The sequence below is a fragment of the Seriola dumerili genome, unplaced genomic scaffold (assembly GCF_002260705.1).
Source record: "Seriola dumerili isolate Sdu_G_001 unplaced genomic scaffold, Sdu_1.0 BDQW01000138.1, whole genome shotgun sequence".
Classification (NCBI taxonomy): Eukaryota; Metazoa; Chordata; class Actinopteri; order Carangiformes; family Carangidae; genus Seriola; species Seriola dumerili.
This window is the reverse complement of record NW_019174393.1, coordinates 7681294-7701262: the sequence shown is the minus strand read 5'-3', so window position 1 is coordinate 7701262 and position 19969 is coordinate 7681294. Positions and strand designations below refer to the sequence as shown.

The 19969-nt window shown below is 40.8% G+C and overlaps 1 protein-coding gene across 2 annotated transcripts in view; it reads left to right on the top strand.

Moving 5' to 3' along the window:
• Window positions 1–19969, top strand: part of exoc4 (exocyst complex component 4) — a 110857-nt gene that overhangs the window by 52199 nt on the left and 38689 nt on the right. For both annotated transcript variants that reach the window (XM_022749492.1, XM_022749491.1), the window contains exons 12-13: window positions 18218–18320; window positions 19386–19502. In XM_022749492.1, coding sequence (XP_022605213.1) covers window positions 18218–18320; window positions 19386–19502 — 220 coding nt within the window. The remainder of the gene's footprint in view (window positions 1–18217; window positions 18321–19385; window positions 19503–19969) is intronic.

The window sequence follows — 19969 nt, the reverse complement described above, 5'->3', positions numbered from 1 at the left end:
CAGCTCAAATCACAAACACACACACACACACACGTACCCTCACACTTCTGTTATTGTATAGTATAATATTCAGTGAGTACCAGTGGTGTGCAGATGAGGGAGAATGTGGAGGGAGTTTGTTTTTTAAACTCTTCCCAGCACATCTGCCCTGTGTATCTCTCTAAACAAACCCCACCAACCAATAAACAAGTCATTAAACCTCATTAAAATTCTCCAACTCCCTCTGAAAGGATTGTTTGTGATCTCCTAATTGGTGGTTACATAAGTTAGTCCATCTTTCTAGATAGTTAATTATTCTCAAAGATAGATGGTCTCAACTCAATGCAGCATCTAATCCAATAGTGGCTAAACAGACTCCAGGCAGGTCTTCAAGACAGTGTTGCACAGTTCATAATTAGAGTTGGAGAATGTTTGTCCTTTAGTGGGTATGTGTGGGTAACATCAAGGTCTAAAGGTACACTAAGGTTATGGTTAGTGTTTTTGTGTCGCATTATGTTGTCACTTTCTCTCCCTCCCTAACTAATTTGCTTGGTTTTATTTATTATTGGAATATCCAGATAATGGCCAGTTGTTGGACATAGAGTTTATTTGAGCTCATGTCTTTGATTTGTACATTTGGGGTAATTATGCCTCTGGCTCTGCTCATCTTCCTGTGGTTTTGAGGGGTTCACTTTGGTGTTGTGTTTACATTTATTTTCCAAAGACATTTTGAGTCTGGCTCAGTACTGATTTCTTTCAGATAGGGTTTCTAACTCTTGATATAAAAGTAACCAAATATGACTCTCCTATGTCCAAATTGAATCATCCAAAACCTAAACTGTGAGAAGAAGAGCAAATCAAACTGTGTCTGAGAAGGACACAGCATACATTTTTGAAGGAGATGGATATTTCCTTCCTCCTCTATCAGTGATGGTTTGATCGCTGACCAGTCATGCTGGGCTCATGGTGTGCCTATTGAATGTGCAACCAGTAGAAAAGCCAAACGGGCAGATTGATTGAGTCTGTATGTCTCTCCTCTCCTCTCCTCTCCTCTCCTCTCCTCTCCTCTCCTCTCCTCTCCTCCCAAGGTTATCTGCAGTCAAAGGTTATGAAGTTAAATTCGTACAAGTAAGGCAGCAGTCCTCTTTCCTTCCATATCTCTAAATTCTAGTTTAGAAGAAGGAAAATCGATGCACATGTTCATCACTTCCCTTTAAAAGTTCTCCAACCCAGCATGAAGTACACGTGGTTTCTCCACTCGGCCCCATCTGCTCTCCTGTTTGTCACTGGAATAAGTGAAGCATGGGAAGTCAAGGGATAGAAACACTTCTGCAATAAAGTGTAACAACACTGAACTGCCAAGCTTTCCTCCAGGGCTGATGAGCAGCAAAAGTGTAAACACATTCACCATAGCCCCCTCTGCCTGTAAGTGGTCTCTTCTCTAAACCTGTTTGGCTAAATTCATTACATCCACCCAAAATAGACCTCACATCCACAACAATAAAGATTGGAGGGGAATTTCAACCAGAATAGGACAGAACAGACTCTAGGAGGAGAAAAACAACATGAGGGAGGCGCAGAGTGAAAGGAAAATGCGAAAATCCATTATGTTTGATGTTAGAGTCTCACCCTGGCAGCAAATGCTGGTGGAAAAACCCTGTGAAATGACATTAGGGGCGTCTTGTAATGTGATTTCTGCTATGTGTGAATATGAGATTTCTAATGGATTTGAGCACATTAGAGCAGTCTTTATCTGTAGTATTTATTCCCCCCTGGTTTCAAATGCAATTTGCTAAGTACAATGTTTCACTCTGCTCTAGCTCACTAGCTTTCTGGCTAGAAGGGATGTGGGGGAGGATTATATTATTTTTCTTTTTTTTTTTTGTGGGTGGTGCTGCATAAAGATATCATGATAAATATTCGAGGCCCATCATTTGTGACAAATTGGTATATTATGAGAAAGAGAGATCGTTTCTATAATATGTGCAGAGGTATGCGGAGAAGAATGGTTTCATCAGGAGTAGGATTCTGTGTAAGCGTGTGTGCATGTGTATGTTTGTCCAGTGTTTTCATATTTGGCCATGTTTGTCAGCAATGCACATAAAAACTCAATGTTATTTCTAAGGATTAAAAGTGCGGAGAATGAAATGAATAAGGAAATGAATAAATGCAAAAGAAATGAATAAATTCCCCACACAAAGTCAGTGCTACATTTATTGAAAAACTATCAGAGGTTTAAAGTGAAAGCAAAACAAATTATTTTCATTCATTTAAAAAAGTAATGCTTATGTCAAGCCTGTTAAAAGGTTGACAAGTCAAGGCAGACTTGTTAACAAGTTCAGTTAGTACGATTTACTAGTTTGTTGACGTGAGAATGTTCTGCTGTAGCTTTTCCTGATCAGACTTCTTGGTGCACTCTTCAGCATGGTGCTGAGATTTCCACCTGCCCTTGTGATGGATGAACAGAGCAGTCTGGTGCAAGACTCCAAAGTTCTGAAAGGGTGCCATTTTCATAGCTCTCCATCACTATCTCACACTGCTAACATTATAAAAAAGACAAAGACTCATGTTCGTCTTCAATTTTCCTGACACCCTAATATCTGTCTCTGACTGATTGGGGTCACGACACCCCTGATTAGCACGCACATTTACGTGTTCCTGCCAGCATTTCCGCAAATTGTCCCAAATCAGCCAATGTGGGGCACTCCGAGCTCTCTGCAGGCTTAATGAGCAAGATTAAGAAGGAAGTCATTTAACCCCCGCCTGTGACACACACAGACACACAGTCTAGATAGACATATGTACTCATCACAACCAAACAAGCATGAGCACACACTCACTCACACACTATAACCGCTTCACCCCCACCCTGTATTTCACTAGATAGGAGATGGAGCGAGGCCATTATGCAAATGTCAGGTGTCAAGTGTAAATGAGATTGGAAGGATGGGAAACAGAAGTATTGAATATCACACTGGCTCCCTTGGCAACTGCACCAAGGTAATGAGAGCATTCCAGGACGTAGGCTGGCAAAAGCCTTCGTCACACTGAGAGATAGCAGAGTGAAAATAAAAATTGCTAGGTGTAAGTCCATTGGGTCTAGTTGATCTAAGAAAGAGTACATAACTCTACCATGTGCCTTATTTATACTTGAAGTATAAATAAGCAAGGTGTGGCTCACATAGTCGTTGAAATTTACTTTATGTTACTATGGATAATCCATTGGAGAAGTGGTGGAAGAACACAAAAAAGAACAGCTGCAATTTGTAGTAGCCTCATATTCTAACCTCATTTTTTGGTTTATATTGACTTAACTAATAACTAACAGGAGAACAGATGGACAGGAGGTTGCACGGGCATGTATCAACAGGTGTTGTTTGGTAATTAATAGCACATCACCAACTACAGTGAATTTTTCACAAAAGCCAATTATTAGTGGTTTATAAATTGTAACCAGCCATCCTTTATGTTATCTGTTTGCTATTTCAGTGTCTCTGATTGTGGGCACACTGCAGGTACTGTAGCTTCCACCAGTGTCAAAGATGTTTAACCTATATTTACTGTATCTCAAAGCTATTTAACTAAAGTACGTTGTCAGTTTTTTCATAAATGAAATCATTATCAATCGTCAAAGCCTTCATATTGCTTTGAAATAGAGTTGTGTATAAATGCCTCAGAACTTTGGCCCAGCTGTTGTCAAACACTGGTTGCATACATGTCTTATGTCTTTCAATTTATTTCTCTCTGTTTATCTCTTGGACTCTCTCTACTGTGTTTATAGCTGTAGGCTGTGCTCTGATTATTACGACTCCTCATGCCTAATCCTCTTTTCTTGTCTGTTCATCTCTCCTTGTTCCTCTGACTCCCCTCTTTGTTCTACTGTCCCTCTTACTCTAGCTCATTTTTACTGCTGGCCCTGGTGTCCCTCGAAGAAAGACAGAAAGATAAAATATTCCTGTTATTACTAAAACCTCAGACTAAAGCTATTAGTTTAATAATATATGTAACTCTGAACAAGGAAATTGTAGAAATGTCATGTAATGTCATGTATTAAATGGATGTCTCCTCATTCACATTCAGGTATACATTTCCAAAGCAACTGACCTACAAAGAAAGAACCCTCTGGTTTAAAGCCTCAGCAAATGTAAAGCCATACTTTATTAAAATGAATGTCACTTTGTATGAACAAAACCTTCTACATCTTTTGATGTAGCCTACACGTTGCTTCAGGAGAATAATGGGTAATCAAATGTGTAATCTAAAACTTTACCTGTTCGGCCCAAACAAAGCAATACGATCTCAGCTGACCTTTAAGAGTTTACATACAGTACGCCGCAGACAGCAAGCAATACAATATATTTCAGGGTAACTGATCAAGATGACGGCATACATGTAGAACAACTCTAACATACTTGTTGAAGGGGGGGGGGGCACGCCTTGCACTCTCCCTGGTGTCATGTTACAACCACTACAGTGGATGCATGGATCCCTCTGTGGTGTGCAGAGAAGCAACAAAAGCAAATTAGTTGTAGCAGATTGCTGTTTTCAATATTTCATGCCAACAAAGTAGTGGGATGAGTCTATGACTGTATTCAGCTAAATTACTGACAACTGGCACAAGTGGAGAACACTCAGAGATACTGCAATATATAAAATCATAACGCACATTATCTCAAGGCATTTTACACAATAAGGTCAAGACCTTAAAATATTAGAGACTAACTCAACAGTTCCCACCATGAGTGAGCATATCACAAATACTTTGGTCTCTGGATTGGTTACGTTTACAATTTAGAATTCCATCGCGAAATTTCTTCAAAGAAAATGAGAAACTTTAATTATACTTCCAATACGTTGTATTGCTAATTAACGAGACTCAACACAGAAACAAAGCTGTAACAATCGTATGACCATCCAAAATAGGCACTTCAAATTATTTTAAGTTAGCCAAACACACCTCAAACACTCCCTTTGACTTTCCCTTTTTCGTGTCTGCACAGAAAGCAACACTACAACAGTCACAACAACATTAAATGTAAAGAGCTGTTGGGATGTAATAAGACTTTGGTGGTCTGGTAGGACTTTGGTTACTAAAGCCCCATTAGTACACGCATTTGGCACAGGGAATGCATAGGGCACCCAAATACCACAAACTAACTTAATCACCTCAAGCAGAATGCAAGTACTCGCATTGTCACCAGTAATAAGACTCATCCTCAGGCACCAGTAGCTAGCCACCAACCCCCAACAACAAATCGTAACTTTACTGTGTTTTCTTGCTGCATTGGTCCTTATTTAGATTCTGAGGTGACCCTGCATTTGTCACATCAATTCTGAACCATTCTTGACAGGACAGTTTCTATCAGACCCTGATCAGCAAGCTGCCACTTTGATCATAGACTTCTGCAACACACGCACTCATGCTCATTAAATTAAATATAGTCCAAACCAGTCTGATCAAAACTCAGTCTATACAATAGCCTACCATTAATCCTTTTATTAGCTCATTGTGTAATTATCGGCTGCTTTAATATAAAGACCTTTTTGTACAGACATGTTGATGCTTGTTTATCTCAATTAGAGTTAATTGACTTGTTAATGAATTTAAAACTCCGAAAATGATCTGATGTGAACTGCAAGTACCTCTGGTCTGAGAAATTCACTCATATGGAATTTGTTTGGATCCATGACCCCCCCACACCCCCACACCCCCCACCCCACCCTAACACCTCCCTTTGGTCATCCTGATAACTGAAATATAATATGGACAGATTCTCTGTTCACCCATATGGCTATGTACATGAAAAAACACCACTCGCACACATCACCCACGAGCCCCTGTCACTTTTTAAAGTGAAACACAAAGTTAAAGGTCAGCGCCTGCTCAAGGTTGTCTCTCTCCCCTGAGAGCCCTTTCAAGTGGACACACACACTCACACACACAGACCAAGGCATGACACTACAACAAGCAGGCTTGGACAGGCTATGAAAGGATCAATGAATAATTTAACCCCTAACATCATATTTCCTATGGCAGTAATGTATACAGAATGGCCTGCATGTGCATGTGATGTGTGTGTGTGTGTGTGTGTGTGTGTGTGTGTGTGTGTGTGTGTGTCTGTCTGTCTGTCTGTCTGTCTGTCTGTGTGTGTATGTGTGTGTGTGTGCACTTACTTTTGTGGTTTGTTCCTGTCTTCACTTTGTGTATGTCCTATATGGTGAGAGGTGGCTCTTTCAGCAATGTAATGTGATGTGTGGGAGTATTATCAGAGCTGTAGGTATGACAGACACACAGCCCTAGAGCTGACTTCCTGGAATTGCATTTTGTTGGCCGTCTCCAATATGAGACCTGTCACCTTGCTCCCTCCAGGCCATGCAAACCGTGATTGAGGCATTTCTGTGAGGTGTCACTACCAAGGGTGCACGCTCGTGAGGAGTTTTTGTGTTTCCGTCTATCTGCTTGTGCGCGACAGGTAATAGGCTGGTTTTCATTCCGATTAAGAGTTTTATGCATTTTCAATCATTTCGCCCTCCCACTCTCTCTCTCTTTTTTTCTCTCTTCCTTCAATCCTCTAGCCCTCACCATTTTTCACTCTTTCCTTCCTTAATTTTTTCCCCCTCACTGCTTCCTTCCCCCTTCGTTTTGTCCACATGCCTCCCCTCCCTCTGTCCTTTTCTTACCTCTCTCCTTCCCAACCATCTTCGCCTCCTGTGCTTCTTCCCCTTTCCCTGTCAACACTGTCATAGCTTGGGGAGCCCTTCAGTGTATTACATACCTCTCACCACTAGTTCTCTTTATGGCCCTTTCTCTTTTTAAATTCAATCAGGCTACAATGGAGCCCCCAGAACCATTTCAATTTACTACCTGGACGCCACAGGATGGAAAGTCCTATGCTAACATAAGGGTCTAAATGGAATGGAAGGCTAAGAGAGAGAGAAGAGAGATGGAGGAAAGGTACGGCAAAGAGGGAAGGGGGATGCATTAAAAGGGTGCCACAGAGAGATAACAGCAATGGAGTGGTAAAAATAGAGAGAGGTAGGGGAATTAGGGGAAAGCGGGTGAGAGAGAAAGATGAGGGGGAGGGAAGAGTCAGAAGCGTTACAGGGGATAAGAGACCAGAGATGACAGCAAGGGAGAGAAAAGGAAGTAAAATGAAGGGTGGGAAATACAGAGGAGGAGATAAGGGCATACAGTAAGGAGAATAAATATAAAGTGTTTTTTTTAATCAGAGGAGAATGTGATGTGAAACGACTCACCCCGCAACCTGTTTGAAGGAATTCATCAACCTGTAGACTTCTATGATACTATGCAGTGCTAGTATACTGTGTGGGTCTGTACTGGCTGGGAGGTTTGAAGAAAATCCGTAACGCAGAGGCATACTGAAATGGAAATCTAAGATGAAACTAGCATTCTGTCAGTGCAAAGATGTTTTTATATATATAAATCAGTAGAATTGCCTTCCTTCACCTGTGGCGATTGTAACTTTGAGAAAATATCAAAACCATTGCCATTTCCACACAACAATCCTTTTGACCTCAACTTGCCTAGTTTCTTCAGGGCAACTTTCCATTCACTTCTCCCTTTGGGCTAAAATAGACTCCTCATGTTCATCTTTGCTGCCAGCCCTTTGTGTGTTGTGTGCAGGTTAAGTGTTTTTCTCAGTAGTTTTCAGGGAAACTGAAAAGCGCCTTCGCACTTTGCTCTCCAAGGGATAGTTGCTATTTCAGTCTTGCTGAATCATTCACTGAACCATGAGCGTCCTTCGGTGGCTCAGAAAGTCTCTATCTTCACCATCAACTCTGATTAGACAAGAACATAATGTCTGTGTATGGATATGTCAGCGTTTGCAAAGGTGAGAAAAGATGGACTCACTTTTGCCTCACAGGCTTTATCTGTTGTTCTCTTACTGGCGCAGATAAACTTGTCGTGTTGTATGTGGTCAGTGCTTACATAAAGTTTTTTTTTTCTTTCTTTCTTTCTTGTTTGCCTTTTCTCTGGCTCTGTGTTAAGACTGTTAATCATAGTGTAGATAGTGCCTTTAATAGCATCCAAAGCCTCCCTCTCCCTCGTCAAACTGAGAAGTCACTCACACAGAGAAATACCAAACCATGTGGGATATACACTGTACGTTTCTCACAAAGGGTCCCTTTGACATACTTCTGGATGTACACCAGATTTATCCAGATTCAAGCATAAAAAGGCCGTTTTCACACTTTGTTTTTTAAGTCCAAACCTGAGTTCTGTCTTTGGACTTCCTCTCTTTAGTGGATTTTGGGTGACACGCGATGAGTGCCAAAGTGAAGGTGCTCTGAGATAAGCTGTGGCTACTGTTTAACAGTATGAGTCAGTGTGTGTTAGGGCTGCAAAAGACCTCTCTTGTAGATTAGTCATAGGAAATTAGAACTGTGCAAGTTTTCCTTTTGTATCAAGTAGCAGAAAAGTTAGCATCATGTTAATTTGCCGTACTTGCACATCCTCACATCGCGATGATGATGTTGAAACGATATATTGAGCAGCTCTACTGTGTGTTGAGTAATTGTTTTGTTTCTGTATTGTACTCTATCAGCTTTGTTTTTTACTTCCTGGCTTACTTTAATAAAGCAGTCCCCTTCCCCCTGTTTCTCTAAATGTCACCTGTGGGAGGCCACTTAGAGCTCAGCTTATTAATCAGACTTGTTTTATAAGGAGGAGATGAACACTTAAATACTTAAGCATTGAGCAGAGGACAATCAGACCAGATACAGTTTTTGTCTGCACCTGCCTATCTGACTGGGGAATTGTGTGTGTGTACTTGTGTGTGTCTGAACTAAGCAATTGGTGGCTGCTATTAAGAAAACAAGAGTTTGAAGGGAGCGCATGTATGCACAACCATGCATGGACATGCACGTGCACACTATGGGACCAGCCAGGAACAGTGCTGTCACCTGCCTATCTATATTGAATGACATTGTATAGTGGTCACAAAAGCAGTAATTTAGGCCCAGTAGCCTCCCATTGTGACATTGAGGCATCTTAGCCTCTTTTTGTGGTCTTAATGGCTCAATATAGCATGTGAGATGCTTGACCCCCCCCCCCCCCCCCCCGAACCCACCCTGCAGTCCACAGCCCCCCTCTGTTCACAAGATAGTAAATGAAAAGGAAACACCAAAATTTGCAACAATTAGCTGTTATTAAAAATCAATGGCAGTTGTGTTCCACAGGTCTACACAAAACTTCCTTATTTGTATGATTAATGCAGAATTGGAGATTGATTGATTGAAAAGTCTAAACTCAAGAGCATATAACATTAAGACAAATCAAGACTTCATATTAGGTAGCATATAATTGTCTCCACTCTTTGATACTCCAACTTCTTTGTGTCATAATAACTGATCTTCACCACCCATTACAGCCTCTCTGGTAAAGCTGTGAGTCCATTATTATTCCAGAAATCTTAGTACTTACCATTCAGTTGACAGCAGAGACAGGCCATTATATAAAATTCATACTTAAGTGACAAACCTTCAGAAATAAAAAGATCCGGTCCACTGAAAATTTGGAGGCTGTTGTGAATGGGAATGAACCAGCAGTGGACAGGTTTGTACCCCTGCTGCTATGATTTTCTTGCCTTAGGCAACATGCCAGGGAAAGTGTGTGTCTTTGAAACTAAGTTTCATTGGAGTGGGGGATTCTTGCAGTGCTGGATACGGCCATCATACATACACAACTGTGAATCCAATATTTTAAAAATGGGCAGTAGACGATGATTCACCAGTAAACTATAATTCACGTGCATGCTGTTGTCATTGAGCAAGTCAGCTAAACGTGAATTCACTTTAATAATAATACATTGCTTCTACTTAATGGAGCTGACTACATGATTGATCCCCATTACCTCACATTTCTTCTGGAGTGAAGTTGACTCACATGCCATAAAAGTCAAGTTATTGATGACTAAAGGCTTTACATGGCAGCATAGGATCAAAGAATAGAGGTAGCATCTATCTGTGCACATCTATACTTAGCATCTGCACTGTATTAACTGAATATACCTTGACTGCATTACTCTTCGAGAAAAGACTAATGAGAAAGATAGTCTTGGGTGGAATTAGAGAGAGATAAAGAGATGGAGGGTGGAGAGCACGCTGTAGGAAGATGGAGGAGTAGGCAAGTAGCAGCAGTAAGGTGGTGATTTGTCTTTGAGGCTCTGCGGTGTTGGTGTTGGCAGCGTCAGCTAAACAAGGCCATCTCATTTCCTGTTGTCTGCAGGAAGCAGCTGTCTGCTACCGCTACTGCTGCTGCTGCTACTCAGAGCCCCTGGTCATCAATCTCCCCCGTTTTAATTGGTCTGCACCACACTGTGACGGGCCAGTACACACACACACATTGATAGAAATAGGTGCAGAGACATAAATGTGCATGCAAGCAATACATGTGTGGACACACACACACACACACACACACACACACACACACACACACACACACACACACACACACACACACACACACACACACAGAATGAACATCTGTTGCAGATATACAGATATACACCTACTTACCGCTATGTTAGGCCCTGATAACCACTAATGAACATCACACTGATTTTCCTGTATTTGCCCTTGTTTTACACTGTAGCATTTCTGTATGTTCTGCAGATTTACAGTGCTTTCAGTGCATACTGTTCCTGATAAACCTACGTGTTCACTAAATGCTCCCTTGAGTTAAATCCCTTGAGTCTAGATACACTGCTTGTTGGGTTACTTAAGGGGCATGGCCTCCTTGATATCAGTGTTGCCAGTCTTCATGTCTATTTTTATTAATTCGTTCCATTTTTACAGTCTGGCAGAGGTAGAGTAATGACTCTAGAGAGATACAGTTTTTAAATCTTTGACAAGGAAAAGCACAGGTGTAACTGATAAGATTAGTGATGACTCTATTCTATTAAAGTCCCACTAAGCTGTGAACCAGGACCCTAAAACTGAGAATCTAAATGGAATTCAGCTTCACTAATTTAGATATTTATACCTGTGCTTTTCTGACTGTCTTCTGTTAAATGGCCTTATTTACATACAAAAATACCATGAGCCAATTGTATTGTCATCAACTCCAAAAATGTCTCATGATTATCTATTGAGATCTAAATACTCAACAGTTACCATATGGATGTTTGTAGATATTTACCCAATGTTTCAAACATAAATTCTGTTTTTAGGTAGTTTTTCCCCTGTAAATGGAGACCAAGGAGGAAGTGTCCCTATAGTCCATATAGTCCACAAAGAATTTTAGGAATTGTTTGCTGATATATCATTTCCAGATAAAACATTGTGATAAAGTTTTTGTACCAGTGTCTTGATCATGAGTTTGACTCTGCTCCCGCTCTGTGTATGTAGAAACCAAGCCAAGCCAAGCTCTTATATGAATCAACAGTTGATCTTCTTATTTGTCTTTATATGTGGTAGGGTCAAGTTGAAATAATGGGGAACAATTAACATTGATGGATTATCCACAGTGACAGACCATTCTATCTGTCATCCATTGTGGTCTATACAGAGTCGATGTACAGCAATGTTAGAGGAGGATGGCCCTCTCTTATGTCCTATTAGGCTCACTCTCTCCTGATTATGAAGCCCATTCATGCCTGCTGCTGTAGGCATGTGGACTCACATTTACATAATGCATCTTTGCACCTTCCCATCGCACTCCTCTCTCTCTCTTTCTCTTTTGTTGTCTTACACAAACACATGCTCATACCCTCCTGTGTACACAGACACAGACACACACACACACACATACATGATCACACACTTGTGCAATCACACAGAAAGGCTATAGTGTATGTGATGCAGCATTGGGGCAAAAACAGGGTATAAACAGCAGGGAGTCTAGCAGAGGCGTGGGCGGTGTGTGGGAAGACCATATGCATTTCACCAGGCACTGATGAAAAAACACACTTAATCACACACAGTACTGTTGCATCAAAACATACCCTCTCTTACTCACATACACACACCCAAACAGCAAATCCTGTACAGGTTTCAAATAATACACACCAACTGGAATCTTAATTCTTCCTCAAAACCATTTGTAATAAAAAAAAAAAAAATAAAAAAAAAAGTCAGTCAGTCAACTGGTTGTGCAGCCTGAGCTTGTAGAGAAAGCTGACACAGTGCCATCCAGTGGGAGTGGTGAAAATTGCAGAAGGACTTAGAAGTCAGATTTTTTAGCAATATATCTTGTGGATAAAAAGGTGTTCTGGATCAAGCCAGTAGCCATTCAGAATGTGTTTTTTCCTCATCCATCTTTTCAATTTTCTCATTCTTTAATGCAGTGCTACAACTGTGTGCTTTGAAATCTCACGAGTAGGTCTTTATATTCTCGGGTGAGACTTCATTAATTTAACACTGCTGTAGGAATAAGTGAGTGGTGTGTATTGGAGTGTGTAATATTCCCCGAGAATCAATATCGGATGAGCAGTTGGATAACAATTAAAAGCTGCCATTCTGGCATTTATTGTGTGATCCGTTGGAATGAAAGCTAATGTTGGTTGTACCATAAAACCCATAAAGTGTCCCCATCCATTAAAATTCTTTTATGACTTCGAAATCCTCCTGAAGTGACTGGGGAGTGCTGTGAGTAAGAATAATTGCATATAGATAAGTCCCCTAAAGTGTCACTGGATGTGGTGTATTGATGTATTGGCATGTGACTGTACATAAGTATGTTAGTCTATGAGTGTGTGTGCGCGTGTGTGTGTGTGTGTTAGTGTGACAAAGACAGACTTATTTAGTATGTACACACACCAGCACTCACTCTCCCTCCTCCCCTCTCACTTGGTAGAGGTTCAGCGTGTCCTGTCCTTGGTGTGTGACAGGTCTTTACAGATCAAGCCTTCCTCTCCGGGCAACGAAATCAGAATGCACCATAGCTGATAGATTCGTGCCTGAAGGGAATTCTGGGAGATTTAAAAATGCTGAGTCTCTAATCGATCTTAGCACACTCTTATTCTGCTGTCTTTCTTAAATCTTTGTCTTTATCCCATTTCTCTTTCGGCATCATTACGCTGCAGCTGCAGATAAAGATGGATGATGGGATCCCAACCCTTTCCATTTAAAGAAGCATTTGTTACCTTAGGTTTAGTTTCCAGTGGGAAATGAATTCAGAGCTGCTGCTATAAAACATCTTTGTCCCTGTCTGTTCTCATTTGTTTTAGCTATCTTAAAAAAATCAAACTTTGTCTTTCTGTGAATAATCAGAGAGCCATTAGAATGCAGCGCGTTCACTCATTAGCCAAATCCCTGTTGGTATAAATACATTTAATGCCATTCAGGAGTGTTATTTCTCGACATACATGCACATAGGGCATGGCATCTACAATTATCCAGCTCCAGACCCTAGGCTCTGACATCTGTTTCCTAATGACAGATAATTACATGCTGTCAAGTGCAATCATTGGCAGTTGCTGCTAAGAAACTGGGTTTGGAGTGCGACTGGTGCAGCCATGTTGGTTCCAGAGGAGACAACAAAACCTAAGGGGGGGAGTAGGGGGATGCTATGCTACACTCCTTTTGAATTTGAATATTAGTCTGAGTGTGTGTTTTTGTAAGTCTGCCTGTGCATATGCATGTGTTTGAGAGTGTGTGTGGTGAATGATGGCATCTGTGGGATTAGTAGTGAATAGGTAGACATGTGAAGATGTGGACTTTGTGTGTGAACTCTGCTGCCTTCTGGAATCAGTCTGTAGTTGTCTAGATAGACAAACTGATTCAGGTTAAGTTTTGCGTTTGCTCGGTCAATGCAGTTGTTCTTCCAGTGGTTAAGAAATGACAGTCTTCTGTGAGGAAATTCTTACACTGAACCCTAGCAACATCTTAAGATGTTTTCATAAATTTATACCTTTTTAATACTAAATTTGTAAAAGTTGAACTATTTCTCAATGAGAATGATGGAAAACTGACAGTGATTTACTGTATTAAATGTAGGGCTTGAACTAGGGTTTATTTTCATCACTGATGATCTACCAGTTCTTCCCTTGATCAATTGAATAAACATTTGCCCAAAGAAACTCATAAAACAGCCAGAACTTCTTATCACAATTTTCAAAAGCCCAGAGTTATTCTAGACCTTTGTCATACTAACACTACAAAACCTAAACATGCTTTGTTTACTTTCCCATAAGACTAGGTCAGAACCTGCTATATGGCTGGACCATGTTATAGGCTATTTGCATTCTGCCTAGTGTCAGCCGGTTTCAACCCTCTTATCTCTTTTCTGATTTTGGCAATATCAACTTGTAAAATGATGTGGACCAACAGAAAAGGGACTGCAGTTTTTTTGCATTCATATTGTGAGTTCATTTGATCCACTTCAGCTCCAATGGAGCATCAGTCCTCTTTCTGTTCTCACTATAGATCCTCTGGAGCTCACAGACTTGTACTGCCTTGGATTATGGGTAGCTTTCACTTGGAACCGTGTTGCTGCTGCTATACTTGTCTTATCCACATTCCTGTGGTATTTGGTTAAATTACTAATATTGTATTACTAATTTGGTTATTAGTAATGCAATATAATACACACACACACACACACCCACACAGTGTGTATATATATATATATATATATATATAGTGTGTTAGACTCCGGCTTCCTCCCACAGTCCAAAGACATGCAAATGGGGACTAGGCTAATTGGTTACTCTAAATTGACCATAGGTATGAATGTGAGAGTGAATGGTTGTTTGTCTCTGTGTGCCCTGCGATGGACTGGCGACCTGTCCAGGGTGTACCCCGCCTCTCGCCCGAAAGGATGCTGGATGGATGGATGGATAGTGTGTTAGGGCAGTAGGGTGACCTGTTAGTTGACAGATTTGTCCTTTTGCTGGAGGGCCTAAACTAAAGCTCCATATTGTCAAGTATCTGCGCTGCTTTAGTCTCACTGAGCAAATAGTTTGATTGTTAGGTTTGATATGTTATTATTTATGTATTCATTGTTCCCATGATCGGTGTTGATCTTGTTGTCCCTTTAATGATTTAATTCTGATTCCCTACTTGTAATTGATGCCTGCCACTACAACCTTTGCTGCATGCCAGTGTGTGTGTAAATGTCTGCCACATTATTTTCAGGCCAGTTGGAAATAGTGTGTGTGAAAGGGTAGATAAGCAGATTATTTAAGGCCACTAAGATTTCACACACAGGGGCGAGTCCACGCTGTGTTGTTGCCGCTGTGTCTCTGTAGCGCTTCCACAGCGTCTCCTCAGTGACTTGGCTGACACCTCTGCTGCGTACAGCTGCCATATGCTTGACTGGTGTGTTTTGTTGTCACCTGAAAATGAAACTGACATTGTTAACATCACATCGGGTCCAATTATCACAGCCTCATAAGACGAAGAGGACACCAATTTTTGTGGTTTTTGTGATTTTGTGGCTTTTCAAATAAATGGAGACTATTTAAGGAAGCAACACCATCTATGGGTTTGTCTGCCATTAAATATGCTCTTATGTAATATAGCATGCCTGTAAAGAGGGTTAGGTCTTTACCTTTGCAAATTTACAGGGACATGTATTCCATTAACAATAACAGTGCTTGAAGGATGTTACGTGCTCTTATAAAAAGGTGTTACATTTCTTTTAAAGCATGCATGAAATATGATTTGATTATTGAATATACAGAGACTTCAGACTTGTTCAAGGAAAAAAAAAACTTTTTCTATCACTAATTTAGAAAGAATTCTAGCCAGACAAGTTGAGAAGCTATCAAAGCAGCTCCTTTTCTGATGTATCGTGCAGGAGCTCATGATAACTGGTGAGAATGTCAATTTAGACCAGTGTAAAGTCAAGCTCAGTTGTAGCCTTGAGAGATGAAACAAGGCTGGCTGTCATTCTTCGGTGAGAGGTCAGGCCGTCTCACCGTGTTTTTGTGTAGGAGTTTTTGCTCAGAGTACGGTTTTCTGCAAATGGCCTTGTACAGCACAGCCTGCAAAGATTGTGCTCTTCTGAATTTTGGTGGTTTGTGATTCATTTGGATTTGAGTTAATGAAGTTGATGGCTTTTGAATGTGTGTGTGTCCTTGCGTGTTTGTGTGTGTTAACTTGTTTAGTGTCATTTGTTATCAAAACCATCATCGTCACCAGAAGCAGTTATTCTCTATAGAGTATGTCATGCCATCAGCGAGGCAGACGTTTGGAAGATGTGGTTGTAATGATAATGAGTTGGGAGAGATTTTCCGTTTGGAAATCTTTAAGCTCTGCCATGCTTTGCCCCATGTTATTTATCCATTTGCATTTTAACTAGCCTCACCACTCTATATTCCAAATGATTTCTCTGAATCCTCTCACAGAACACTCGGGTTAATGCATGTTGTCACTAAACTTACGGCCTTAAAATGTAAATTTGCTGATATGTGCTCTTGGGGTTTTTCTCAGCATTGTGAGCCCCAACAGTGCTTTTAGCCCAGTTACCTTGGCTTCCTTCAAACACCCATGGGCTCAATAGCCTCGTGAAGGGGCCTGCGGCTCTGCTCCAGATGGCCGTCTGGATAGACAAAGCCGTTTTACTGCCTCGTCCCTGCTACATTACTCAAACGTTATCACCCCTGCCTACAAAAATCCATCTGTGCTCACACGCTAACTTGAAGATCCATCATCCTGACACTTGTATTGAAACAATGACAATAATGACAGCACGAGATGGATCTCAGAACAACACGGCACACGTTTAAACTGGCAACTTTTGTCCTAAGATCGATTTCTGGAAATGAAGTTGTCAGCAGAAGTTGTATTTTTTTTTGTAAAGAAGGGTTGTTTGAGTTGTACTTTCTACATATTCATACAGAGAAGCTGTATATCTGGCCCCCCATTGTTTTGCAAGCTTGACGGTTTTAATGAGGCCACAGAAGAGTTTCTCCTACTTAACTTTCTATTGTGGTAGCGTTTCAGTGGGAATCAATGAGGGATTTAGAATAGGTTTAGGTTCCTTACTCCTTCTGTCTTTCTCTTGCCCACTCTGACACAAGGATGCACGTATCCACACACGCGCACACACTCACACACGCAGGCTGAGGTGTAAGCACACACTTACGTCTCTGGTCTTGCAGACTAATTGGGTACACATGCTGAGCAGTGTGATTGTACAGCTTATGCTCCTTTTGTGTTTTTGTCTGAATGTGTTTTTATGTGTGCCTGTGCATGCATGTATTTGTGTGTGTATGTACATGCAAGCTTAACTTAATCAATCATCCACCTCCACCGATCTATAGTTCTTGCATAGACTGTGTCCCTGGTTGTCTGCAATGCTGCAGTGTCCTGGTTCTAAATTCCACTTCACATTACTAGAGCACAAACACTGTTTCCAAGCAATGGAGTCTTATCCTGCTTTTTACAGGTGGCCATGTCCAATTAGATTTCCATCTCGAGTCATCTTTGTAGCTTCACTCCTGTATTATCTTCAGCTTCTATTCTCAGTTTTTCATGATTTTCTCACATGAAGCATTTTTCTTTTTCCTTTTCATTGTACTCTCTCTGTCGCTCTTTTCTATAAGTTTAGGTCATATATATTACAGGTCCTGTAGGTCAAAGAATTCTTTTGTGAGGATTTTGATTTATTTGTGCATTTATATGTGCTGAGCGCTTGAGAGGGCACTCACTGTTGCATGGTTTGCCCAGTGGTGTGTGTGAGACAAGGCCAGTGACCAATGATTTTCTGACAAACGAGGTGTGCATGTGCCTCCACCAACCCATACATAACTGTCTGACCCTATCTGACCAACCAGACACCAGCTTCCTGGGAGAATTCACAGACCATCCGTACAGTAGCTCGGATCATTTTTGTATCATTAACACTGTAAGCAGCTTTAGTATTTGCAGTTATTTTGCAGTATAGAATTGTATGGCTTTCCTTTACAGACAAGTTTGGTTTTACACATTCACTACTGGTGGACACACTCACATCTGAGAGTTGCCTAGTATAACTAAAGTCTGCACTAATGGCACTGAGCAGCTCCACTGGAGTACTTTTATCTGCTCAAAGGCACCATGTGAGATGCACTAAGCTTTCCAAAATGACTTCCCACAGCAGATCTTACGCTTCCAGGCCGTGCTTGACCCATTGATGCAAAGTTACTATGTTGCTGGTCACAAGTCTGTGTCTCATTGCTCCTGTGATAACATTCAAACATGTCAGTGGTGAATTAGCCTCCATTCACAGCTGGTGTTATGTGTCCTCGCTCTTCTAATATGTGTTTGTCTTGACTGTTCTGCCCAGGTTCATTCAGGAAATAGAGATGAACATGGGGCCAGGCCAGGCCAAGCAGTGCCAGCTCCGAGCTTTCCTCACTTACTACATCAACGATCTGTTTCTCAACCAGGTTAGTGAAATGGCAGATTGGCGGCGTTACTGTCTGACAGAGTGGTATACCAGCATTCAAAGCAATGCTTTAGTGGAACATGGGAGCTTTCCAAGAGAATAAAATTCTACATATTAAAAACCTCAGCTATGGGGCACTGGAAACACTGAAAAAAACATTGGTTCTCGTTTTATGTTAAGAAAATGTATTTTAATAATCAGTTATAGAAAGTCACAGTCCGTTCTTGTGACTTAATATCAGGAACCTTTTGCACTATGTGAGATGCAAAAAAAAATTCCGCTGACACAATTGTCGGGGTCCTTGTCTTGAAAATCTATTGACCTGAATGTTCTATTGTAGCCCCTCAGGGTTTCTCCAAACTGATAGAGCTGAATAACACAATGGCAGTACTGCTGGGGACCATTGTATTATTTAATCTTTCAATATTACCTTAATAGAATAGCTGTTCTTACCCACTACACTTTAATTTCCAAGTGTGTCGTTCCACATATCTGGCCACCTGAATGGCCAGAAGACAGATAACTTCCTGTGTGCTGGTACATGAATACAATTATATCTATATAAATATAATATATATAAATTAGATTTCTTCATAAACTAAAACCCTGAAAGAATCGGCATCTTTTCATATGTTGTTTGGTCTGTTTTCTTAGTCAAACAAATGTAAAGCCTCTGTATTTACAAATATAATTGTAATTCTGCAAATGTTTGACCCTCAAGTTTTAACAAGAACTATTTACTTACTTTTTTAAACTTTTGTTTAAGCAGCATGTTTTACCCAGGCAGCCATCTGGAACCAAGCAATGTTTTACATGAAATACAGGAAACTGTTTTGCATTACAGTGACTGATGGGAATATTTTCACCTACAGGAAGTGTCAAATCCAAACTAAGACAAATACTCAGAAAAAGGAAAAAAGGAAAATACAAGGCAATAAACAAATGAGTTGTTCTTTCAGAGAAAGCTGGATTACTGTTGCTTGACTCCCAATGGAAAACAGAGTGGTGCATGTGGTCCTGCTGTCTCTTACCCATTTAATGTATACTGTTTTCACTGAACCATTAGGTGCGAACAGAGATCAACAAGGAAATTGAGGCAGTGAGCAAGGCATCCGACCCCTTGAAGATCCTTGCCAGCGCTGATACCATGAAGGTTCTGGGTGTCCAGAGACCTCTGCTGCAGGTGAGGAACATCCAAAATATTCAAAACACAAATTATATACTTGCATGGAGGGAATGAATTTTAATAAACACCTGCACAATATAAGGAAGTTCAGTCCAACATCACAAAACATGGCCTTAGAAATGACCATAGAGTTGAATCAACAGCCTGCTCAAAAAAAGTGGCCATCACAAGCTTCACCTCGTGTTACTTTGGGAATGGAAATTTATTGTGCAAGTGTTAACAACGTGTCCTCAAGTCGTATTCTCTATTTACCACCAGTTCATGCTTTGAGGAGTCTCCTTAATTTAAATTCAACAGATTTTTGTTGACACAGGTTCAGACACATACGTTTGTAGCATATCCACATGTGACCAGTTAGAGAGGCTTAAGCAGTCACACTACCTGTTTGTTTCCCCCCCGTTTCTCCTTTATACCCCTGTTCAGTGGAGGAGGGCTCTCTTGAGTACACTCACCCTGCAGTTTTC